A 26,325-nucleotide genomic window follows, 5' to 3' on the forward strand; every position below is an offset into this window, starting at 1 on the left:
TTTGTATAATACCGACATAATCGCAACTTACTGCCCCTTTCTGTTACGAAAGGGGCAGTAAATTGGTTGAAGGCGTATTTGATCTCGCCTTATCGTATGGCACCTCATGAGGTCCTAGGCGTGGCCTTTTAACTCTAGCAAATCAATTACTTCGAAAGTAAAAGAAGGTACCTTTAGTGGACTATAAACAACTTAAGTATCTGTAGGTACTAATCTAAAAAACTATTTCATTGTTATTCTGAATTCTGATTGAAAAACATTGATAGACAATACAATATAAATTAAACATCGTTCAATTTAACACCTAATCTGATTATCGAGGGTTGCAATTTTTAGTAAAAATAATAATGATTTTATACTGCATTAGTTTATTCAAATAATATTTAAAATTTACTTAATACAGGCTACCTGACTTCCAGTGCGAATAATGATTAATTCTCTCTCATTGAATCCTGGTAAAATCTAGGCGTGGTGAATATTAACCGTCATCATCACTAAACTATAATAATAATAATTATAAGGTAATAATTTAAACACAATAGATTAATGTGTAAACATATTTATTTTGTACTTTAAAGTTTGAACACTTTATGTTGACGACAACCGATAGGTGACAACCCTATTCAGTGTATCGCGAAACTTTCTAAGCTTATACAATAAATCCTAAACGATTGTCCACGCCTGACAGCGATGTTATAAAATTAATGAAAACACAACGTAATCTAATCTCCGGATCTTCTAAGTTTAGTTTATGGTGATACTTAAACCTTTATGGATTACTTAATTTGTGATTAACATAAACCGAGATCAAACTCTCAGTGTTGTAATTTGTATGAGAGGTTTGAAATATCTAACATTATCAAATAAACAGTTTTTAATTATTATTCCTTGACTTCTTACTAAAGTGATTGGTAGTGCTTGCCTGGAAGAGATCGCTCGAAAGCGATATGTCGCCAGATCCTTTTCATTTAATTATGTCAATTGTATGCAACGAAGAATTAATAAATAAATAAAATGTATGTAAGAGTTGTGTTTTTGACACAATTTCATTTTTGTTCGAGTAAATAAACAATTGCAAAAATTGATACTTAATTTTTATTTAAATTGTTGCATGAAAATTTGATTATGCACAATTTAAAAAACCCTCTCTTATACATTTTTCTCGTATAGAGAAATCATCACCATAGTGACTAACAATCTCAACATATGAGTTTGTCAGAAAATACGATAGATTATAGTCAGATATATTTTTGTAATTTAAAGATGCGGAACGGAAAATGAATTAGAGTAATTTTCTATACAAGTTCCTTTTGCTCGCACATGCGTTGATTAAATATAATAATAGAATGCGATGCCAGTACGCTATTGATATCATAGCGTTGAAAACTGTATAAGCACTTTCTAGGAATAGACAAAAAAGATAACTCTTTTGTCAATGCTATCAAACGATTTGGACTGACTCCAAACATGGATAGCAAATTATTAATAGCAGAAGACGAAGATATATTATGAGCGGCATGAACACCTGTTTATCATATGCCTGAGTTGGTTATAAGTAAAATGATCATTTATTTTTTGACGCAAAACGGGACATTCGTTTAATTTTAGTCAATCAACCAAATGTCTATGAAAAAAAAAACATTTATTTAAAGTTATTTATTTAGATAAAATTAGTTGGATGGAAAGTTACGAATTACATTTATCTGTATGATTTCAAATAAGTAAGAAACTCTTGGCACGTTTTTTTAAATATTTTACTGGTAATATTTTCGTGTTTTTGTCACCATCAAAATACCAGTATTGCGGAAAAATATTTAACCCGGTGTAGGGGCGAGACATGTCTCTCAAACCGCGAAGCATTAATTAAACACGTTCTAAATCTGGGCTGACCTATTACGTTTTACCTACTTCCAGTCTAGACTAGAGCTCTTTTGATCAAAAGTAGAATACTATATATTTACATGTTTGATAAGTTCAGTAGGCGATGAATGTATTAAATTCTAAGCTATGAATAAAACGTAAAATTTTGAATTTATTCACTTAATCTTAAGTTAAGTATAGCATCGCGCAAGTTGAAGATTTGAAGATTTAAAAAATAATCATGAAAATTAAAAAACTTAAAATGATTTTCTATTGAGCAGGTAGAAGATTTTAATAAAACCTTAACGGAACTGATGATAAAACAATGATGATTTCAACTTTTGCTGATCACGATTTCTGAGCACTCAATGTAATATAATGAATCCATGCCTATAAACTCTAAAGATATTTTAATTAAAAATAGATGATTTATAAAATACATTTTACACGCTTAATGTCGCGAATTAAAAACTACACTCATCTCGTTTATACATGCTCCTGACAGACAGTGTAAACAAACTAATTCATCACTTATGAAGCATGCTGTTAGCCACCAGGTAGCAAACATAATATGCATAATTTAGAAACTTGTCCAATTACCCTGTTACAATTCTGCGCTCAGTTTGAGCGACAGACTAATGAATCCTAACTTAGAACGTAAAGCAGAACTAATTCATTCATATTAATTACCGTAGCCAGTTAGATCTAAACTATTTGTCCTAGCTGACCAACACAGGTAATTGAGTAAATTGTTTTAAATTTTCATAAGAGTATTTTATAATGAAACTAAGCACCCTCTCACCGCTTACAACCTAAAAATCCTAATAAAGGAAAGGAAGGTGTTAAAGCTGCTTTTGAGACCCACGATGTATAGACACTTTACTCATTCACTCACTCACTCACTCATTCACTCACTCACACATTTACACCCACACGCTTACTCGTGCACTCAGGTGTGATGATAACGGTTCAAAAAGAAAAATAAAAAGGAAACGGTTAAAAAATATAGGTTAAATAATGTAATTTAAAAAAAAGTAGTATTTATTAAGTTTGTTTATGGAAGAGCTGGGAACCCTAACACAGGTATATCTTACTTAAAAGGGTTTCCAAGTCTTACACTTTGAAAAGAAAATGTATTTAAAAATGAATAAAGACTTTTTATTATTAATATTATTATTATAACGTGATTAAGTAAATCTCTCAAGTATGTTTCTCGAACTGCGAATTTCTTGTAAGTAAATTTTGTTTAAAAAATTTGTAACAAAAAAAAATTCTGTGTTTTCTGAAATCAACGCTTGGTCAACTTGTATAATGAACATATTTAAATATATTTAAAAAGTGTGTTCCAGATTAAAGTGTTGCAACACTTAAGCCGATAGCAGTGAATCGTAAAGCAACCAGAATAAGCCAAAACGAAAAATAAATGGCGTTAATCGTATATTTATAGCCAATAAAACGAATGTAAAACTTTAATACACTTTCATGTTACCGTTTCGACTTGTCATTGATAACCACTGATTTTATGTTGGACGGTTATTTAATAAAATGATGTGAATTTGTTTTGACCATTTAATCTTAAATCAACGTTAAAACCCTAATTAGTGTTTATGGATTTATGGATTAATTGCAGTAATATATTTTATTAAACATATTTAGTGCTCTGTCGTGGGTTGTAATATACCACCCGCATCGGACATTTATGGTATCTGTAGAAATATTATTTAAGAACATATTAGAGGATTATATTGATTTAAAAAAAAATGTTTGTTTATAAAATGTTATTTAAGTAACCATTACAAAATCAGAAAATACTTAATTAATCATTGTCTTAACCTTCCTAGTGGCTTTTACCACAATTATTCTAAATAAACCAAACTTATTTCTAAATTATTTATTAAGACTCATGCATTTATTATATAGTGCTATTTGTGCAAAGCTACTCTCCTTCTTCGTACAACTTCCAAAAGCGACAGCGATTGCGATCCCGACTACAACATTTAGAGTGAGTACCGCGCGATCCCAAGGTTGCACATCTAGAATATTGACAGAACTACATCGCGATTGCTTACACAACTTTCGGGTACCGAGAATTGAATTAAAAGGCCGGCATCGCACTCGCGAGCCCTCTGGCATTGAGAGTGTCCATGGGCGGCGGTATCACTTAACATCATGTGAGCCTCCTGCCCGTTTGTCCCCTGTTCTATAAAAAAAAATTAAATTACAAAGTACAGGTACTGTGTTCTAATTTCAAAATTATCTTTTCATGGAATCGTTCATTCGTTTACCAGTGTAATAATTTCTCTGCACTTCTCATGGGAGATTCGTAACTATCATATACATCTTTATACAAGGAAACAAAATAATAATAATACAAATATGCACTGACAACGACAAATCTCAATCAAACAAAATAGTAATATCACTGGAACTACTTAAGGTAGCACCTATAATTTTTTGAGTTATAATCCAATGAATACAGTCTAAATAGATGTAAGCAATTAAGCAAACTATAAATTATTATTATGTTACTCGTCCGAGTTATTGAACACATAGTGGACTTATAAAGTACGTAATATAGGTATAGACACCGCGCATAAAATTATAAATGTGGAAAACGGCTCAAATATTATCCTTAAGTATCAGACAAAGGTGTTCACTCTAAAAAGCATTTGCAATTCAATCATGTATTCTCTGGAAAGTTGACTTCCATCTTTGTAAACTTGGTGCTTTGAATTTGCGTATAACATATATAGTAAGAAACTCAATACCAAATTATTTATTGAAACCTACATAGACTACAGTAGGTGTATCGTCAGTGCCCCATGTTGAGACCTTCAAAAGAAAAGGTGCTCACGTCATAATTATGTTATATTTTTCATAGTAGTAGTCTATGTATTAGTCATGTCCTGTGGTGTATTGGTTCGATGTAGGGAAACTTATCTTCTTTATTGCTTGGTCCTCCGCTTTATTGGTTATGGTTGAGGTGTGAATGGTAGGATTAAAATAAAATAAAAATCAAGCAATGGCGCTACAACCTTTTTAGGTCTGGGCTTCAGATTTCTGTATCTGTTTCATTATTTGGTAATCTAATAGTAGTCAAGTAGGTGATCAGCCTTCTGTGCCTGACACACGCCCTCGACTTTTTAGGTCTAAGGCAAGCCGGCTTCCTCACGATGTATTCCTTCACCGTTCGAGCGAATGTTAAATGCGCACATAGAAAGAAAGTCGCATTAGTGCACAGCTGGGGATCGAACCTACGACCTCAGGGATGAGGGTCGCACGCTCAAGCCAATGAGCCAACACTGAATGGTAGCCTATTATTATTATTAAAATATAATAGTGTTAACAGACAAGTAAATAAGCCGTTAATTACCAATAAGACTATAAAAAGTTTTTAGAATGTGACTAAAGGAATACGGTACACAAGTAGCACACACAAACACACACCAAGTACAAAACCCACGTTTTAAGAAAACGAAGCACAAAGATTTGTATTGATCGAACTGTAACGAATAAAACCGCGATTTTTAAACATAATGTACCTAATTCGAAGCTTGTTGAAGTGTTATTCAGAAATCATCCATAGACTACATGTAAATAACTAAATGTTGTTACGATTACTATCTTTTCAACTGTTGTCAATATTATCTGGTTTTAATTTATTTACATGACCCCAGGATATGTAAAAATGATTTTACAGGCTGCCGCAAAACTTCATTTTCTGTGAAGACATTCAAAACCTGTTATATAACACAGATTAGATCCTTGTCTGTTTAGCTTATAAACTAGTGCAGTGCACACGTTAAATGCGTTAACTAGGACGGCCGAGGTGGTTACATCAAACGTATATTTTAGGGTTGTCAACTATGATATTTCATTATTGATTATTTTAGGTATCATATTATATATATTATATACTTTGAAACCAATTCCTTTAAAGGTATTTTTTATATTATGTATTAGTATTTAGATCGCACGGTAATTGTAGTAAAATTTTGATACATTGAAATTGACTACATTAGCTAGCTAAGTTTTCAATTTTAGGATGGTAATGTGCTAAAAATTATCTTATTTAAAAATTGTCTATGATTGGTGGTTGCTGAGTTTTAGCCAGACCTTACCGTATTGACTAGATCATTCGAACCCCGTGCACCGGTGTTCTTTCTAGTTAAAACCCCTAAATTGTCAATGGCACTGAAAGCTATAACTCTGCTACTTAGCTAGCCTGTATTGAAAAAATTACAATTAATTACAAATATCTAAAACCAAAAGAAAGGGCTGCAATTCCACTGTTAGTTTGTATTATCGAATTTTAACATTTATAAAACCTTCAATATAAATGATTTGTTTTCTAATGAAATGTCAGCCCTAACATCAAACAGTAGCTAACCACAGATGTGATGATTACCACTAGTCCGAGTAAACACTAAACAGTCTGAGTAGATTTTATAACCCGATATAATGGGTGCATTGTTTTAGTTCGCGATGATTTATAATCCTTAAAATACTAAGGTTTATTTTCAATATTCTTTAACTTTACGGAAGAGGGATTTCTTGGATTCTTATATAAAGGTAGCAACTTCCTCATTGTTTTATTAAAAATACTATCTAAATATTTAAATATTATTTACTTACTTTACCTTGTAGAACCAGCTGGCCACTGAAGTATTTCCTAACCAATTCGACTTAGGGTCCTTCGCGCGTATAAATTCTTAAAAGGCCGAAAGTGTGCATGGGCGGCGGTATCAATTAACATTAGGTAAGCCTCCTGCCCATTTGCCCCCTGTTCTATAAAAAGAAAAAGAAACGTAATAATAATATGGAAATTGTACATAATATTTAATAGCTAATTGTACTACGAACATATAGAAAAAAGAGTAACGCAAGTTCAGCTCTGTACCTTTCAATAGCAAACAACGTATACGGCGAGAGAACGCTGAGGTATTTGCTACAGCGGCTAATAAATGAATTACCCAGTCAGATATAAGATAGCCTATCGCTAACTAACATAAAGCCAAATTAATAGGGAGGGTAAAACTTGCTTATTTTCTTGCCCGTTCTTCTCAGAACAAGGCCTCCTGGTAATTTTGCGAACGGATGGTGTAGTTTTACTCTTTTGCGAATTTTGTAAACGTTTTTGACATTCATAAGCATGACGCATCTAAACTGAATAAACGAATTTTGATTTGATTCAATAAACTACTTTTATATGCATTTGTCGTAAACAAGATTGCTACAAACCACAGCGTTAACCAAACCAACATGATTTTATTATATTAATTTGTATCATAAATAAATAAATAAAATAAACAATAAACGATTCGTTCCACGTTCTCTGTGTTACTATTGGAAATTTACAAATAGGTATTTTTAGTCCACATTACTCATAGTTCGTGACAAACTAAATGTTAGACTTACGTGACTCAAGCTGAACCCTACAAGGGAAAATTGTTTCGCATTTAAAATGGACAATTATTATGGAACAGCTTGTACTATACCTCTATACGTGACAATGTTGAACCTATAACATACCAATACTATAGAATTAATAGTGCGGAATTATATAATATTGCCATGATAATACATATTTATGTGGCTAGCATTAACTAACATAATCTTGGCCTAGTAGCGTGCGACTGTCATCCCTTAGTTTGAATCTCGACTTTGCAACAATGAACCTATATCTATGCCCATTAACGTGCTCGTACGGTGAAAGAAATCATCACAAGGAAACCAACATGCCTCAAACCCAGACAGCATATTATGTCGGGCACAGGCTGATCTAAAGACAATTAGAAAAGTCGGGACCAAAGGGTATAGCGGTACTATTTTTTTAAAATTAGATATCTTTATATAAGATGGCGACAGAAAATGTTCTTATACTAGAGATAGAAATCTCAATGGAATTTCTTATTTTATGCCTTTTTGAATGGTGGCGTTTATTGCTATTGAATATATTGCGTACCAAATTGAAAATCTATACAGTATCGAATAAAGTTTAATAATTCTGGTATAATTTATTACGGTTTATCATTCTTCAATTTATTTGATAAGGTAAAAATGCTAGGAACATCTTTTCAACTTTTATAAAATTTTGGCCTAGCAAACATTTTTCACATGACACCCGTTGTACATTTTTTCACTATACCTTAACGAATCTGATTACGGCAAACAGGCTTTTTGACGTCTTAAGCTTATCTGTGATGCTATTTATTCTAAATAGCTGGTATTTCGTCTTAGACCCCGTTTTGCGACATGATTTACGAGAATATGCTAACATGTCAACAAAGCGATAAATTTTAATATCACTTCCATAAATTATTGTTAACAGGCCTCGAAATGGTTGAAATTAACTTTATACTCCACCAAATGTCACAAACTGAAATCTTAAATCATTCTACGGTGTTCCAGCTCTTTAGTATTCAATAGAATTCTTGTCAGATTTTTAATCACGTGGAGAAATTAAAACTATTGAAATATGGTGCCAGGACATTACTGTAGTAATATAAGAAAAATATTTACAGACCCAAGTCAATATGACAAGTGTTGACCTTAATTCTACAAATTAAAAAACAAGTAAAGTTAAAAAAAATATAAATAAATATTTTTAATGGCGATCTTTGGTAAAATTTTGCGGAAAAGATTTTTTCATATAACAATAAAGTTTCTCGCTGTTTACGTAATATCTTATTCATACTCAAATACGCACAACAATTCCATATCTAACATCTTAATTCACAAATGATGTTCACAGAACATGATATCTGTTCCGGGATCCAGGTCAGACGTCCGTCCGTCTGTCACAACGGTTAATTATATTACAAGTCACGCGTCTGGCGTATATTATGATCATATGATGGATATGATTAGATGTTGAAGAACCCTTGATAATTTTTAAAATTGCATATACATATATCAAAACGCCAACAAAAACATATATTGTAAAAAATTTTATAACTCAGTTCTTCTACCATAAAAGTTGTGACATTCAAGTATTACCAAATCGGTTAATTTATGCAGTTTTCCCTTGATTTCCCTACACAAAACACTTATTCTAAATTTGAAACTTCTATGTCTGATAAAAGTGCTTTATTTTAAATGATCAGTAAGTCACTGACAAAATTAAGAAATATGACATTTTCTTAAATTTCTTAAATTTGAAATATACGTGTTTATGTAGTAGCCTGCTTGGTAAATTCAGGCTTATAATTTTATCCACAATGAAATTGTGAAGGGGGGAATGGTCTGCTTCGAGAAAAGGATCGCACGAATGGTTCAGCCACCAGATCCTCAAAAGACAAAAGCCTACCTAGATAGTATACACCTAACGCACTCCTTTTCTACAGTGATTTCAAAAACCCTTCAAGAGCTTAATAGTTCAAACAATAAAGTTGTGTTGAAAAGCATTACCTATAATAAAAATACTTCCCAGCCACTGACCTGTGTTCTATCGCCCAAACAATGTTAAATTAATCACTACACCAAGCAAATACAGTTTCCCAAGTCCATCGGAATGCTGAATTTAATTAAGTATATCAGCAATGACGGTTACATGCGGTGTACAAGCTTTTATCTAAACGTTTAGGGTAAATTCGCGCTTATCGACTCGGTGAGGTCTGATGTTGGCGATTTCATTGAAATAGGCTTTTAGACTGAACATTTAATCTTAATGCTATGCTGTTTGAATGATAGAAGATAAGGTTTATGTTATACAAGATCTACTTTGATTCGTCTAGTCGTTACTAAGTAACCTAATGTACGTATATTATGATCATATGAGGACGGCAACATATGTTTTAAGTGATCTAGAAGTATATAACAAAATTGTTTTTTTAATGAATCCTAAAGTCGGCCGTTCGTAGTCTGGGTGTAAATATCGTTATCGTGTAAGATTCTTATGTTCTTATGTACATGATTGATGTGTATGTGTAAGTGTGTTAAATTTGTGATGTCATATTTTCTTTTATTTTTAGGCATACACATTGTTTTAGAATGTATATATAAATAAATAAATAAATCCAAAAATTACGCATAGAAAACTTATTTCGTCATCCTCACGCAACTTGTACATGAATATAATACTGCATACCATTAATTAATCTTAAAAAATATTTTAAGAAATTCAGTTTAAATTCTAGCAGCTGATTTTGCATACTCTGTGGCAGGATGCAACTTACATAGACTTATTGACACTTCCCAACGGTATATTTCGGTCTAAAAATCGAATGGGCTGTGAAGAGTACTTATAATCATTCGCAAATTGGCATTACTCCATGACTATTCAATGCTATATTAGTCAGATTTGTTATAACCAACAACAATGGGTTTGCTTACAAAACAATGGGCATATATGCAGGTGCTCACTTACCGTTTCAGGTTACACGATATTTTATAGCGAATTGTAATATGTGTTTTTAATACATGATGCTGTGTTTTATAGAACTGGATAGGCAAGAAACAGTAAAAACCGTTTCTTGGAAATGTAAAAAAATCGTCCAAGGATATATTTTTTACTTTTAAGGTTCTTTAAAGTTTTTGTGTTCAGATAGAACTATACTTACGATTTTACCAAGCAGTCTTTAAAATAATTATTTAAAATTATTTATAGAAAATATTCTTTAATGTATTTTTTATTAGATACATTTATTACATTGTACATTTTTATGTTTAGTGGTAGTCAAGTCACACAAGCCAAACTTAAATTGTATAAATGTTTAAAAATTTTAAAAAATACTCGCTTAAGGTATACTTAAGAAAGAGGCTGGCTATTCCAACCACTTTATAATTCCAATAATTTTCTTTTTAGGATGCAACTGTTCTAGAGCGGGATCAGAGAGCAATGTATGTGACATACGAACGGGACAATGTCGTTGCAAGCCCCACGTTACCGGCAGAGCCTGCGACACTTGTGCGGTGAGCTTTTTAGTATCTACTGTATAGTATACTTACTACTGCTGATTTCACTTAGCCGACCTTTTTAGTACATACCAACATGGAACATTTTGCTATGCAACCCCAGAGACCGTTCGGTTTCCGGAATGAATACTTTTTAAGTTTTTCTGGGACTCATAAATCTCAGAGTACAAGTACAATAAAAATAGGTGTTGATCGTAGAGGGGTGAAAATTAAGGATTGCATATGTTTTATGTACGTAACTGCAAATGCAGTGCACTCTTTTCATTGTATCACATTGTTTTTATGTTTGTTATGTTTTACTCATTTATTTTTTATAAAGCTGTGGGGGGTACAATTTTAATTATATAAAGAGTTTTACTAGCAAATTATTAATGTATTACTTTCATAAATATTCATAGTTACTCTAAAAGGACAAACAAAGTCCCAAAGATAGGACATACCACAGATACCTAAAAATGTTATATTTCGTTTTTACTCTCCATTCCTTAAGCAAATTAATTCATTTTACGTAACACATATCTTTCGATTAGTAAGATAAGTAAGTATGAATACTAAGACGCTACCAGATCTTGCGTAGTGGCTGATGGCTTAATAATTCATAATTTATATTATTTACTATGTTTTCGTAAATACAAGTTGGATTAGCACCGACTTAACACCATATTTATGTGCAATTTGCATTATCACTTAAGCTCTGACTTGTGACACAAAAGTAACTATCAATTTCCATACTAACTTAGACCTTAACTATTTCGAACTGGGGGTTTCTTAATAAATTATCTTGTATATAGATATATTATTATTTGAGCAGTTTGTAGTGAGTAGTGTCATATGATATGATTGTGATTTACATAAAGTATATTTGGAGTTGGTAGAATTTAGTACCTAAATTCTAAAATCTTTTTAATACAATAAATATAGTTCTACATCTGTGCCTTACCATACTTTCATACATTTACCCCTTCTAGGATAAATCCTGGCGCATAAATAATTGTTTGTAATTAAGAAGGAAAATACAGAAGGATGATCACTTAAGCAATAAGCAGTCCACCCCGTTTTACGGACTCTTACGTAAAAGTTTCTTGCCAATCATAATTAAATTTAAAGATACGTACCATAACATTATTGATAGCTTCTATAATTTATATAATCGATAACTCGGGTAATTGCTACTTATTCTGCAAAAGGAAATTCTGTACTTAACCCGTATTCTAAATCATAAATGTTATTATTTTAAATATAATACGAACAAGATTGACATGAATATTAAACTGGAAAAGCGGTAGAGTCACGTAATTATAATCCGACTAATTTTGGAAAAACAAATCTGTAACGATATGTGTATGTATCTGCTTCCTAACAGGCAATCAAAACATTAAATATAATAATGTATATTTAATGTTTAAATATACATTACTTAATATATCTAGGCTCTGAATATGATTTTGTCCCATTCGGTGTCGAGACCCTTGGTCCGTGGGGTCCTAGCGCTATATGGCTTTTTAGGGAAATATAAAAAAGGTTAGTCGACATCACAGGAGAACGAAGAGCTGGCAGCTACCTCGGACAAAGAATTGATCTAGCTATTCGAAGGGGGAACACTGCCAGTATTTTCGGAACCTTGCCTAAAGGGACTCCTTTTAATAATATATTTTAATTATAAAATTTTAGGTATATTAGAATTAACTATTACTGTATATATAATAATGTATATTTAATGTTTAAATATACATTACTTAATATATCTAGGCTCTGAATATGATTTTGTCCCATTCGGTGTCGAGACCCTTGGTCCGTGGGGTCCTAGCGCTTTATGGCTTTTTAGGGAAATATAAAAAAGGTTAGTCGACATCACAGGAGAACGAAGAGCTGGCAGCTACCTCGGACAAAGAATTGATCTAGCTATTCGAAGGGGGAACACTGCCAGTATTTTCGGAACCTTGCCTAAAGGGACTCCTTTTAATAATATATTTTAATTATTAAATTTTAGGTATATTAGAATTAACTATTACTGTATATATAATAATGTATATTTAATGTTTAAATATACATTATTTAATATATCTAGGCTCTGAATATGATTTTGTCCCATTCGGTGTCGAGACCCTTGGTCCGTGGGGTCCTAGCGCTTTATGGCTTTTTAGGGAAATATAAAAAAGGTTAGTCGACATCACAGGAGAACGAAGAGCTAGCTAGCAGCTACCTCGGACAAAGAATTAATCTAGCTATTTGAAGGGGGAACACTGCCAGTATTTTCGGAACCTTGCCTAAAGGGACTCCTTTTAATAATATATTTTAATTATTAAATTTTAGGTATATTAGAATTAACTATTACTGTATATTACTATTAGTCTGTTAGTATATTGTATAATGCTTAAGATATTAAGACGATTATTCGCCTTTCAACATGTCACCGTTAAAGTCTAAATACCAAGGGGACATTTGCAAGACAAGTGTCGAAATTGCTTTATTATGAAATAGACCTTTCGTTATTCATGTTTGACTTGGTTTGTCGATAAAGACCGAAAGTTCCGTATCCAATTTTAGTTCTAAACATCGCTGTACATTCGAGAGCCTATTAATGTCAAGTGCAGTGAGAGAAGTTTATGGTTTCATGAGCGCAACTTGATCTTAACAAGCTTTTATCATAAAAGATACAACTGCTTATTATTGTTTCCATTATCTATCCCGAAATAGCAAAAACACAGAAAGGGCGTAGGTACATTTAAATAAAGCTATAATGGATAATAACGGACGATGACTCCTATAAAGTGCTATTACACTTCTTCTACTACTACACACTATTCACTTATTAAAACACAATATGTGATTAAATAATAAGAAGTGTAATGGGCAGCCGGGCGCCCTTGTCGCGTCGCGTTCAAGCAAATTTATTTGTGAATATATAGAGATGTCATGACAGGATTTTATTGTTAAATGGTCAAATTCATTCCCGTTCAAAATCAGAATATTCGAAATCCTGTCTGCAATTTTAGGCATCTCTCATTGGAATTCTTCGCTAATATAACAGAATAAACACTATTTATCCAAAGCTAGATATATAGCGGTAGCGGGGTAATCAATATAAAGAATCATTTTTGAGTGCCTATTTGATACCTAATCAACGGTAAAATAAAACTTGGTAGTGTATATTTTTATTTTCTGTATTCTTCTTCTTATCATAATTGTCATGTATTTTAGAAATGATAGCTTTTAGCGTATATTCTAGATATGGCGTGGTAAACTTTAATAAATAAGTAAGCTTTTTTAATTAAAGAATTTTATCTAGGCGACGGGTGACTTTTTTCATGTATAAAAATATTTAAGTAATCTTGTAAAAATTTTTTTTTTCTATATTTCAGGAAGGTTATTGGGGCCTAGACCGTGGTGAGTGTCGTCGGTGCGAATGTGGCGCGGGTGCATCGGCGTGCGACCCCGTGAGTGGGATGTGCGCATGCGCAGCTGGAGTTGGCGGCGCACGCTGCGATCGATGCCTAACGGGGTACTACGGGTTCAGTGCAACTGGGTGTCTCCGTAAGTAAATTTATTAAACACGACTTACATACTGTGTTATGGCATGATATAAATCAAGAATTTCATTAGTATCCTGCCAGGATCGTTTACTGTATTTAATATTTTCTTAGACTTTTTTGGACTATCAAATGGACAAACATTGATATAACATATACAAATAAAACACATGAAAATATTAGAGAAACGGAGGCCTAATTATCGATAGGCATATATATTATTCCTTACATACGTTACTTCGTTCACAATTCACATACAAAAAAATTTATATGCTAATAATAAAGCCTAAGTAATTTTAATTTTTGATTAATTTTCGTATTTTATGTTTCAGTATGCCCGCATTGCTCTGATGGAAAAGTGTGTTCGCCAGTGACTGGCAGATGCGTGTGTCCCGGACGTAGTCGCGGGCCAGGTTGTTCCCAATGCGCCAAGGGGTATTGGGGTCGAGAACTGGGATGCAAATCCTGCTCTTGTGGCCCCGGAGCTGTGTCAGGTGAGTAATAAGAAAAATGAAAATTTTAAGCTTGAACTTGTACATTCATATTTAAAATTATTAAAGATGGGTGTACACATAACACAATTCTTTAACATCGGGAGCGTAAACCAAATACAATATACTGGTGATACATATATTGGTTTGGCTTTGTTGTACCCTATACTCATAAACTAGCTGTGTTTGGAGTTCTAAAATTGAAATCCAACAAAAGTTTTTAATACAAATATTTCTAACTGGCCAGTTCCAAACATTTCAATGTCCACGTACAACCGGTATGCCTCAGACTCAAAAATCGACTGCATGTGTCAGTTATTACATACTTTTAGGAAAACATACTAAGGAAATTAATGATTGTGAGCATTGTATTATATAAAGTCTGTGTACATATACCAAAATGCTCACAATTAATTACTGCCATATCGCTATACTAAAAACATCTCTGTTCCAGACACATGCGACATGATCTCGGGGTCATGTGAATGCCGCGTAGGATGGACGGGCCGTGCTTGCGACCGTTGTGAGAGAGGCTTCTTTGGCCCGCGATGTCGGCCTTGCAGATGCTCCACAGCTGGAACGAGGTGCTCAGATGTCTGTGAATGTGATGACAATGGACGGTGTCCTTGTAAGGTATACATTATTATTTTTATAAACCCTTTAATTCGTTTTACAAATATTAGAATTGTATTCATATATTTTTTAAATATCTTTCAAATTCCATGAAAGAGCCGTTCATATGTGTACTAAATAAAAATTGAATTTTCAGGAGAATGTTGTCGGCGATAAATGCGATAGATGTTTAGAGGGCACATTTGGTTTATCGGAGACAAATCCAGTGGGTTGCACTGCGTGCTTTTGCTTCGGCCGCGCTGCGAAATGTACGCAGGCTGATGTCGTAAGAGCCGCTTTACATGCGGCCGCGCCTTTGCATCTTACGCTACTCAGGGGAGATATTACAAATGTATGTATTATAACTACAAAAATAATATAATAGCTTTCATACAAGAAGCTCTTTATTTCAAGTGAAAATACACATTTGAGGGGTAGTTCTTTAAAACTTAAGACCACTAACACAAATTCCTTAAAGAACTTTCTCCCGAAACGGGTAGTGGCCGACTGGAATAGGCTTCCGAAAAGTGTAATCAGTGCACCATCATTGAACTCTTTTAAATTAGATATTTTCTCCAAATCTCAAAATACGCGCGCATCAGCTTATTAAGCTGCTAGTGTGTTTAAATACATAATAATAATACAAATTGTTAGATAAAATAGGCTTAAAATATAGAATTTGAATGAAATATCTTTTGTCTGTAAACAATTTACTTGTTTTAAGAGTTCTGAGAAAATTATGCTTCAACTGCAATGAATAGAAAAATGTTTTTATTCCATTAAAAATAGTTAAACTACCGATTAAGTTAATAACTACTTTTAACAGAAGATGACTAATTATTTTTATTGTTTGAAAAACCGTCAAGTAATTACCACCATATTAAAACGACACATAAAATAAAGCTCTCTTACACTTATCAACCTTTTATTAGATGGAGCAAGAGTCTTTTCTAGCTGTGCACACCAGAAACCTCGAAGCGACCATATCAGTACCCCAGCCGCCAGTGCCTGTATACGCAGAACTAGGGGAAGTGTTCCTTGGTGACAGAGTAATGTCGTATGGAGGAGCTCTTAGGTTTAGAGTTGAAGAAGAAGGGGGAGAACCTTTACCGCAGCCCACGTTGTCCAAATTTCCTCTCGTCAGCTTACATGGAGGGTCCTTGGTGTTGGACTATTATGAGGTATTATTATAAACTTTATTCAGATTTATACAGTATAATATTGCCTAGGTTTACGCGTTCTACAAATAAAAAAAATGAATACAGACGCGACATTATTAAATTAATAAGTAGTTTTAGTTAATTATACTATGTAGTTCTCCGATTAGATTTCTGAAATATATAAAAAAAATACAAATATATACGCTAATCGCTTTAGTATTAGATTAATCCGCTGTTTTGTTATTTTATTTATTTTTAAATATAAAGCACATAATTGACTCAATATTCCCGCACTTCAAAAAAAGCCTTCTCACGCGTCATGACTCTAATCACTTAGATACAAATTACTATAATTATATGAATATATGCGAATGTATTATGTGTTTCGTTTGACGTCTGATGTCCATTATGAGGTGGTGGGAAAGGGTCGGATACTAGCGAATTGGGCGGAAACGGAAGCGATGTACTCTCATAATGGATCGGGCGTCATAGGAAACATAATACAATTTTTATATTAAATTTCTATATTACTCCTTTGAATCACAGGAACACCTTTATTCATAATCCTAGTATAACTTGAAACACGATTTTTTCAGCGTCTACCAGCAATAAACGGCTCGTATGCAGTATATTTGCACGAATCCCTATGGGAGGTGCGCGGTCGCAACGCAGTTGCATCACGAGGCGCCCTAATGTTGGTGCTGCAAGACTTGCAACACGTCTTCATACGCGTTTCTACTAGAATGCCTAACTATCGGGAACCTCTACATATATTGTGAGTTATATGTTACGAATATTTTAATAGATATATTTAAAATGTTATTTTATTAGTTCATTTTTTTTATTAAGTTATAATAATGTAGCTGACAAAATAAATGTTTTTTTTAATATTATATTCGTAACTGGATGTGTGTTGTGGATTCCACCACTTTGTGAAACCAGCTGCCCACTGAAGTATTTCCGAACCAATTCGACTTAGGTTCCTTCAAGAAAAGAGCGTACCAATTCTTAAAAGGCCGGCAACGCACTCGCGAGCCCTCTGGCATTGAGAGTGTCCATGGGCGGCGGTAGCACTTAACATCAGATGAGCCTCCTGCCCGTTTGGCCCCTGTTCTATAAAAAAAATTCAGTACTTAAAAAAGTCAAGAATCAACCTTATGTAATCCAAAAAAATATATATTTCCTCCAGAAATCGAACCAATTCGAAATCCAACTAAACGTAGACGATAAAATAAGTCAAATAAAAATAAAAACAAACACTTTCCAGGTTACTGAATGTATCCCTAGAAACAGCAGTAGCCGGCTTATCTCGAGGTGCTCCAGCTCCTGGTGTGGAAATGTGTGAGTGCGGCACGGGATTTAGTTCTGGATCGTGTCATAAACCCGCTGCTGGCTTTTGGTTACCACCCACCCCTCCGCGACTGAGACAGACTGCAGGAACGATATTAATACATTTGGAGAATACTCCAAAACCTTGTGATTGTAATCATCGAGCGAAAATATGTCATCCCACCACAGGGGCCTGTATGGTAAGACTTTATTCTAAACTTAAAACAATAAAACAAACATAAATATTAAAACAAACAATTAGCTAGTCTGTCTTTTCTGAAGACAGTTTTTTGTGATTTCCTAAATAAGATAATTATTATATTATTGATATTTATTTATTGCACATCATATCATCATAGCACCCTCATCGCTACTGAACAAAATCTCTGTAACCCGAATGATGAATAATAAAAACGCAATCTATTATTAATTATAAATATATAATTATATTATTGTATTCCTGTAAAGTGTTTTTGTATGAATGCAAAAATAATACTTTGCGGACAAATATACATTGAATTTGATTATTTAATTTCAGATCACACAAATTTATCTTAACCGCTATTAACTTTTTTTATATTATTTCCGACACAAGACTAATAACAATATCAACACAACTTACACAAACTATAAATTTGAACTTAAATAAAATCTTAGAGATATTTATTATCAAACTTTGTTCTAATTAAACTGGCTTCATTTAATATAAAACCTAACTAATTACTAATATATTTTAGAATTGTACGGACAACACATCCGGAAGACATTGTGAAAATTGTGCTGATGGGTACTTCGGTATTCCTGATGGACCTGGAGGATGTCAACCATGCCCCTGCCCAGCACCTAATAGGAACAGAGCGATATCTTGTTCCCCAGGGCATAACAGACTACATTGCTATTGTAGGCCAGGTATAATATACGAATATATTTTAATATATACATATATATCCTGTATAAATTATTATTAACGAAGTTCTGACAGAGTATTGGAAGAGGTTTTTATCGCCCATAGGAAATGATCAATCCTTTTTTTCCAACAATTGAAGTTGTCCACACCATTATGACGCCGAATGATCTAGTCCTTTTATCGAAAGAGGCAGTAAAACATCATACTACAATCGAGCCAACGGCGAAGAACTTTTCAATAGTGTGATTACAAATTACAGGCTACACCGGTATCGCATGTGAATCGTGCGCAGCGGGCTGGGTCCGAAACGCACTCGGGGATTGCGAGCCTTGCACTTGTGATACTCGTGGTGCACTCACACAAACATGCGACGCACACGCGCGCTGTCACTGTCGCACTCATGTAGTGGGAGATAAGTGTGACAGGTGCGACCTGACTCGGCATTATTTGGATGAAGGAGGATGTAGACGTAAGTGATCCCTGAAACTTTATAATAAATAAATAATGTGAAGTTTAGCCACCTCAAATTTAGTTGTAAAAGTAACGATCAGAACGTACATTTAACATTTTCCAAATTCATTTCTTCTATTGCAGCGTGCAATAACTGCACACAAACACTCCTTGACACCGTCGAAGCAATGACTTCAGGCCTTCACAAACGGGCTGACATAACAGAACTGACTAAAATACCACAACCATTCCCTGCTCTTCGAGAATTTCAACAGCGTACATCCTATTTACATAATCAACTGCGCCATTTAAAAACTGACATTGAGAAATCCCGTATAATTTCAAGTACTATGAACGATTTGGAAGAAACGGAGCATAGGCTCTTCACCTCAGCGCATTATTTAAAAACAGAAGCAGCTAGACGAGCAAAAGAAGCTCAATATCTGAGTTTAGAGGGTATGAGTGGATTGGAGGAAGTATTGAAACAAAGGAGATTGCTGGGGGAACAAGTCGCAACTTTGGATGATTTCGCTCGTGGAGAGAAACATTTGAGCGCGCATCGAGCTTTGAAGGAAGCGAGGCGGCTTTTGAAGGCTATTAAGGAAATCCAACTGGTGGATTATTTGGCTGGAGCAACTGACGTGTCTGATTCTGTAAGTAAATAGTTATAACCAGAAATTATAAAACGGTTACTTTGTGTCCTCTTTTTTTAGAGATCTTATCTATTATTATGCATGAGATGCATTGGAAATGATTTTTAATTGTTTGTTTGATTGCATTGTATCATTAGCTGTAAGTTAGAGGATAGATTTGACAAATTATTTCATCAGTAGAACCTCTTATAACATCCCTGATGAACATATGAAAATATTGATCCACTATCTAAATCCAAGGTATGAAGAAGACAAAACCATTGACAATAGAGTGATGTACGTGTATTATAGAAGACATCAATATTTAAAAGTATATTAAAAGTTTTCGAAATTTAGACGATTCGATCTTTCCATCCGGATTGTGTCGTATTTCGAAGTTTCAAATTGTTCTTTAATTGTTCGTAATATCACAGGCAAATCTGCAGTCAACTTCAGTTCACGAGTACTCATATAGAATAGAAGACGTATATCGTCGTGTGCACAAAATGCAGGCAGCTCTTGATCAATGGGAAAACAAAATGGATGACATTGTAAAACTATCTCAAGTCGTCTGGAATTCGGGAGATGTGGTTACTGATTTAAGAAAAAGAGTCGCTCCTAGTCTTGTGAGGTTAAGGAATATGGGTCTGCAATGTCGAATCATGCTTGAGGTAAATAATTTGTATTAATTACATCATTAAGTCATCGTCTATGACCTAATTTTATATTAAAATAGATTTAAATGTTAAACAAATACTTTTTCTAAAATTGGTGAAAGAAATGAAATATTACAGGTAATACTGCTAGACTATTATGATAATAATGAATAAACAAAGGTCCTTGTCTAGAAATCGTATATAAAAATCTGTTATCCCATAGGAAATCGCAAAACAACCTATGAAAAATCTCACTGAGGAAGCCAAAGAAGCCATTACGCAGAGTAAAAAATATATTAACCGTCTTCCGCAAATGGTTGACGAGTTGCAAAGTCTAAAATCCGCTGCTGAAGAAAAGGAGGGCATTTTGTATAACCTCACTCCGGTTTACAGAAAAAGATATCTGGATGAAGTAGTAAGACATGCCGCGAAGCTGAGTGAAAAGGCTGAGGAGTATAAAAAGTAAGTATTACAACAAACACAGTGCACACGGGCAGATGCAAACAGTATCAACAGAATAAAATATGTCCCAATTCAGTTTGTTTGCTGGTACCCGCGCCGCCGCGTCGTTAGGCGTACAAGCCGCAGGTGCCTGGTCAGCAGTGAGCAGCGCAGTCAAAGACGCCGGTGCTGCTGCTGATAATGCCACCGCTGCTACGGCAGAAGCAATTCACCTTGCCAGAGGACAAGAGCCCTTGATCAAGACCGCTAATGGGCATTGGGCGGCTTCAGAGGAACTTAAGAATCGTGGAACAGCTATTTTGGCCAGAGCCGATGGTACATTTTGATTTTTTCAATTGCCTAAAAATATCTACTTCGCTTTCATGCTTTGAAATTTTGTTTAAATTTAAACATTTATCGACGGTAGTTTTCAAATAAAGCAAAACATTGCAGAACTCGATCATGGTGTGGAGAGTGCAGCCCGCAGTATAGACTCCATCAGTGTTGGATTACGTGCGTTAGGCTGGATGGAACGGTCCCTGGCTGCCGGGGCTTCTACAGCTTCTTCAGGACTCGGTATGTGGTTTAGTTCGCGCTATTTATTGCAACAAAAAGCAAGTGTCACTTCAGTTCTTGACAGATTTCAATTTTACGACTTCATACAGACGGCACTGACAATGGCGCACTGATCTCGCTTAAAAGCGCTGGAGAACAAGCTGAACGAGTGTTCGCTGTCTCCAGGGCCCTGTACGACGAAGCAGCTGAGATTAGACGGCGTGTGAGATACAACTTGCGCAGAAAACTTGCAGCGCTGCAGCGGCTGGGAGATACAGCGCTTGGTGCGGCAGAGGAACATGGTAAATAAAACTCGAATAATGTAGGATAACTTTATATTCCCAATGTATATTTAGGGCCTGTTTCACAATGTCCGGATAAGTTCCAAATAAGCTATTTTTTACTTTTTGGTAGGATAAATAGTATTTTTGCGTTTCACGACTGACAGATAGCGCTATACGTCATGAAATTCGAAGTTGTATCTTATTTGGAACTTTTATCTTTCGAATAATTTATGTGTTGCAAAGCTATTTGGCACTTTATCCATACATTGTGAAACAGGCCCTTAATATTGTAAATTATTATATACGAGCGTTTTGCGTTATATGCTGATAATTTGTGAAGCGTAGCCCTAAACATATAAAAGTAATACTACGAATTGTTTCCTCTTTCATTCATATAACTTAATATTTCTCAACAGTATCTCAAATCCGTGGAAATACGCTTCGAGGTGCGGAAGTATCTGAGGCGTTAGCGGCGGCGGCAGCTGCTCGAGCTAGAGAGCACTCCACAGCGGCCGCGTCGCTTGAACCAGCGCTACGTTCGCTTCGGGAACGCGTCGAGCGGGCCAGACATGCCGCAGGCACTGTGAGTACCTTTTGTTTATATGTAAAAGAATATTACAATAAAATAAGACTCGCAAATGTATGTACATTTAAATATTTAATCTTTATTTGACAGATCACTGTGTCAGTTCGTTCACCTCTTGCGGGCGTGGGTTGCGCTCGCGCATATAGTATGTGGAATGCACCCAGTGTCACCAGACTTTCTCTCGCGGTTAGCTTCGACGGCGAGGTTAAGGATGGGACTTTGATTTTCTTAAAGGACCAGGTAAGATCTTCAGATTTGCTAAGTATATAAATTGTGTTGGTAGCATCCATTGTTACTGTCATGTGTGTTTTTGTATGAGAATTTTTTTTAAGAAACACTCTCAATGTCAAGATGCATATTTCCAGGAAGCCTCGGAGCGATATATGCGTTTATCTGTGGTAAACAACAGATTACGTCTGAGTTGGAATGTGGGTGGGGACGAAGGTCTCATTGTACACCCAGAGCCATTGCAGTCCACCCTCGACGATGCTGATCACACCGCGTATAATGTTGATATTGAAAGGTGAATATCTTTATAATTATTAATATCTTGTTAACTTTAATGATAAGTAAACTGATAATGTTACTCATTGCACATGATTCCTTTCAGGCACTTTAAATCCAAAGAATATATATTTATTAATTACAAAATAAAAATATATATTTAAATACAAATATAATAAAAACGAAATAAAAATATATATTTATTAATTACAAAATATTCTTCGATAATAAGGGAACGTACTTATCGATCATTGTAAGCATTAAGTTAACTTCCAGGGTATGGAGTACGGTTCGTCTACGCGTCGAACGGTCAGGCAGCGCTGCCGTCACATCCAGTAACAGTACATCCAGTGTTGCAAGTTCAGGGCTTCTGCGGACTTCTCTAGTGTGGCTCGGAGAGACAGTTGCACCTTTACCGGGATGTGTGCACGCTCTGAAAGATGATAGTGGTGCGATAGGACTGTGGGCGTTTAATAAACAACCCCCAAATGCTAACTGTATTGGCTGTACACATAGGTAAGTAAATTTTTTCTATGTGTGTTATTTTTTTACAACTAATGAACGTATGATGACGTATTTTTTTAATAAAGGAAAATACTCGAATTAGAAGTTTTTTTATTATTTTCAGACGTATTAGCCAATCTCGTGGCTCAAGCGGTTGGGTCCAGTTCAGTGGATCAGGGTATGCAGAAGTACGGAGGTCCGGACTTCGACCTGCCGATCGTCGACGCTTCACCATCGCCTTCACTTTTCGCACTAAGGACCATAACGCTCTTCTATTTTTGGCCCTCGATACTGTTAATGTTAGTATTTTTATGACTATTGTATTATTATATGTGTAAATAATGTATACTAATATAAGAAACTAAAATCGAGTAAGTGAACGTGGGTAGGCCTGTGTCTCCTGCAAATCTAAGATATTATAGCCTTAAATTAGTTAAAGTTCAGTACTTTACCTGTCAAAATAAGAGGGTAGGTACTAACTAAAAGACCAGAAGACAACGCACTTACGATACTAGTTAGGATTGCAAGAGCAATCCTCCTGTTATTATTATCCATGGGCACCTTGCCCCTTTGCCCTCTATACTATAAAGAAATTCGACGTTATGAGTGCTTTTTATAGTTTCTTGATGAACAAAATTAAAGATATTGCTTTTATTTAAAATAGTCAATAAGTCTTGAATAATTTGTTGTTATATATTTCAGAATCGGTCAGTGAGCGTATGGCTGCGATCATGTCGCGTTGTGTTCGCAGTGCAGTACGAAGGTTCGCTGCTGGAGATATCTTCCAGCAGCTCCCACTGCGATGGCTCGGGCGCTCACGTGCAGGCCACGAGAGTCTTCAATGGTCTGGAAAGAGGTACTGTGTTACGCCTCGTTTGCATGAGTCACTTTTGGAACGAAGTTCGTTATCGCGCGTTGTGAAAAGAGGCTAGACGGAAAAAATTCTTACGAAAAGTTGTCACGACACTTTTTGCTATAGTTGTTGTAATTCACCGGTTCTCGACCGATCACCGAAGTTAAGCAACGTCGGGCGAGGTCAGTACTTGGATGGGTGACCGCCTGGAAACACCTCGTAATGTAGTCTTTTTTTGCTTTTCCTAGGGATAAGAAATAAAAAAACAAAATATAATACTAACATAATATGTTTCCTACTTCAATTACCACAAGTCATTTATTCCTTAGCCTTATTAATAAGCCTTCGTTCCATCTGGGTGTCCCTTGACACCTCTCAAGTTTCTTTTTTTAACTTTTGCACTATGGAAGAAATAAATCCCTTGACATTTGGTATGCAATTTTAGAGTATACCCAAGAATCCACCTTGCATTTCTTTTTACAGATTGTTTTACATTTGTTACTGAATGAAATTGAATGTTTGTTAATACTATCAATGTAAAGCCTTTGAAGAATGTGTATGTAAGCGCGTTGCTCCCCAGGCAGCCTGCGCGTAAACGGCGAAGAGACTTTGGGCTCGCCTTCCCCCCCAGTACAAAGTGCTGCTCTTCTGCCTGATCTGCAGCAGGCCGTTTACTGGCTCGGAGGAACGCCCCCTGGTGACCATCCAGGGGAGAGACCACCACCCCTGATGGGCTGCATTGGAGCGTTGACAGTTGACAGAGAAGGTTACGACTTGTTAGACACGCCCACAAGACATGGAGTGGAACCCGGATGTTCGCCTAAGGTATGCAAAAAAAATACATTAATTTAGCTGTTTAGACACTGACACTAACTTTATATTTATTTATCCATTGACTAGAAAACAAGAAACTCACGCAAGCAATAGAAACAGACTTTAAACCTATAAAGAATAATAATAAAATCAGTCTGTTGTTGCGATATTTTACAGAGAGGAAATAAAGGAAATTTCTGTGTTGTGGTTGACCGAACTGTTGAGCAAATATGTAGTAAAATATAACCAAATATTAAATTTGAATGCGTTTGATGTGTACGCGTGTGAGTGAACATATTATATGAAAATAGCTCCGTTCCTTCAAACCACTCCTAACTTCAAACCACCACAGTTACTATTTTTTTTTGTTACTATTTTTGGAGCTTCTTAATCGCACTTTGATGTAATCATTATGTCATCTAAATTTCTTATTATTTTTATTAGAGCCATCGATCTGCCATCTTCGAAGGTGAAGGTTACATAGAAATGCCGTCGCCGGCTGTCAGAAGAAAGTCCTCCCTTGGAGTATCTTTCAGAAGCCGCTCACCGTCAGGTCTCCTGGTGTACCGTGCACCTGCTGCTGGTTCTAACGAAGTTGACGATGAAGACGATGGTGACGATGGACACTATCTGGTGATGGCTCTTGTTAAAGGTACTTTTTTATTTTTCATTTTAAAAACTAATTAAATTTGAAGTATATACAAATACTTTAGCCAAATATTTTTTGTGTAAGTTTTTATATTTTTTATAAGATCTGTAAAATACTTTAAAGAAAATACAAAAATGTTTTTTTTATTACTTCATTTTAAGAACTAAGGTTGAGTTGTCAGTGAAAATATTTTTACAAACAATGTGTTGCAGGTGAACTAGAGGTGATAGCAGCGGCGGGCAAAGGAGAGCTGCGCCTGCGCATCAATGAAACGAAGCTGGATGACGGACGATTGCATAGCATCAGACTGATACGAGCACATAAACAGGTACAGTTTAGTACCTTTGTATGAGAGTGAACGTTGCTTAAGAGTGTACGTATACGTATACGTATAGTAAAGTTGATTAGATTCAGATAGATAAAATATTATTTGATAGATAAAATATTATCTGCTAGATAAAACATATATTTTTAACCGATTGAAAAGAAAATTGAAGAAGGAAGTTATGACAATAGATCTTTAATCACATTATTAACTCACTACACCAAAACCTGAAAGAGGTGGTTTATCATTCCTATATTTGATAAAACTT

At 34.9% G+C, this 26,325-nt stretch overlaps 1 protein-coding gene across 1 annotated transcript in view; it reads left to right on the forward strand.

Annotated features, from left to right (window-relative positions):
• LOC111004471 (laminin subunit alpha-1) overlaps positions 1 to 26,325 on the forward strand; it is a 131,125-nt gene that overhangs the window by 99,563 nt on the left and 5,237 nt on the right. Inside the window, exons 19-43 of the mRNA XM_045629929.1 lie at positions 10,667 to 10,773; positions 14,139 to 14,310; positions 14,639 to 14,800; positions 15,252 to 15,430; positions 15,567 to 15,761; positions 16,342 to 16,590; positions 17,166 to 17,344; positions 17,837 to 18,098; positions 18,636 to 18,807; positions 19,065 to 19,274; positions 19,400 to 19,908; positions 20,322 to 20,558; positions 20,767 to 21,005; positions 21,082 to 21,320; positions 21,438 to 21,560; positions 21,650 to 21,841; positions 22,240 to 22,406; positions 22,500 to 22,649; positions 22,775 to 22,932; positions 23,190 to 23,429; positions 23,542 to 23,716; positions 24,120 to 24,273; positions 24,851 to 25,095; positions 25,528 to 25,735; positions 25,945 to 26,060. Of these exons, the coding sequence (XP_045485885.1) occupies positions 10,667 to 10,773; positions 14,139 to 14,310; positions 14,639 to 14,800; positions 15,252 to 15,430; positions 15,567 to 15,761; positions 16,342 to 16,590; positions 17,166 to 17,344; positions 17,837 to 18,098; positions 18,636 to 18,807; positions 19,065 to 19,274; positions 19,400 to 19,908; positions 20,322 to 20,558; positions 20,767 to 21,005; positions 21,082 to 21,320; positions 21,438 to 21,560; positions 21,650 to 21,841; positions 22,240 to 22,406; positions 22,500 to 22,649; positions 22,775 to 22,932; positions 23,190 to 23,429; positions 23,542 to 23,716; positions 24,120 to 24,273; positions 24,851 to 25,095; positions 25,528 to 25,735; positions 25,945 to 26,060 (5,039 nt within the window). The remainder of the gene's footprint in view (positions 1 to 10,666; positions 10,774 to 14,138; positions 14,311 to 14,638; positions 14,801 to 15,251; positions 15,431 to 15,566; positions 15,762 to 16,341; positions 16,591 to 17,165; positions 17,345 to 17,836; positions 18,099 to 18,635; positions 18,808 to 19,064; positions 19,275 to 19,399; positions 19,909 to 20,321; positions 20,559 to 20,766; positions 21,006 to 21,081; positions 21,321 to 21,437; positions 21,561 to 21,649; positions 21,842 to 22,239; positions 22,407 to 22,499; positions 22,650 to 22,774; positions 22,933 to 23,189; positions 23,430 to 23,541; positions 23,717 to 24,119; positions 24,274 to 24,850; positions 25,096 to 25,527; positions 25,736 to 25,944; positions 26,061 to 26,325) is intronic.

The sequence above is a fragment of the Pieris rapae genome, chromosome 10 (genome assembly GCF_905147795.1).
Source record: "Pieris rapae chromosome 10, ilPieRapa1.1, whole genome shotgun sequence".
In the NCBI taxonomy this organism is placed as follows: domain Eukaryota; kingdom Metazoa; phylum Arthropoda; class Insecta; order Lepidoptera; family Pieridae; genus Pieris; species Pieris rapae.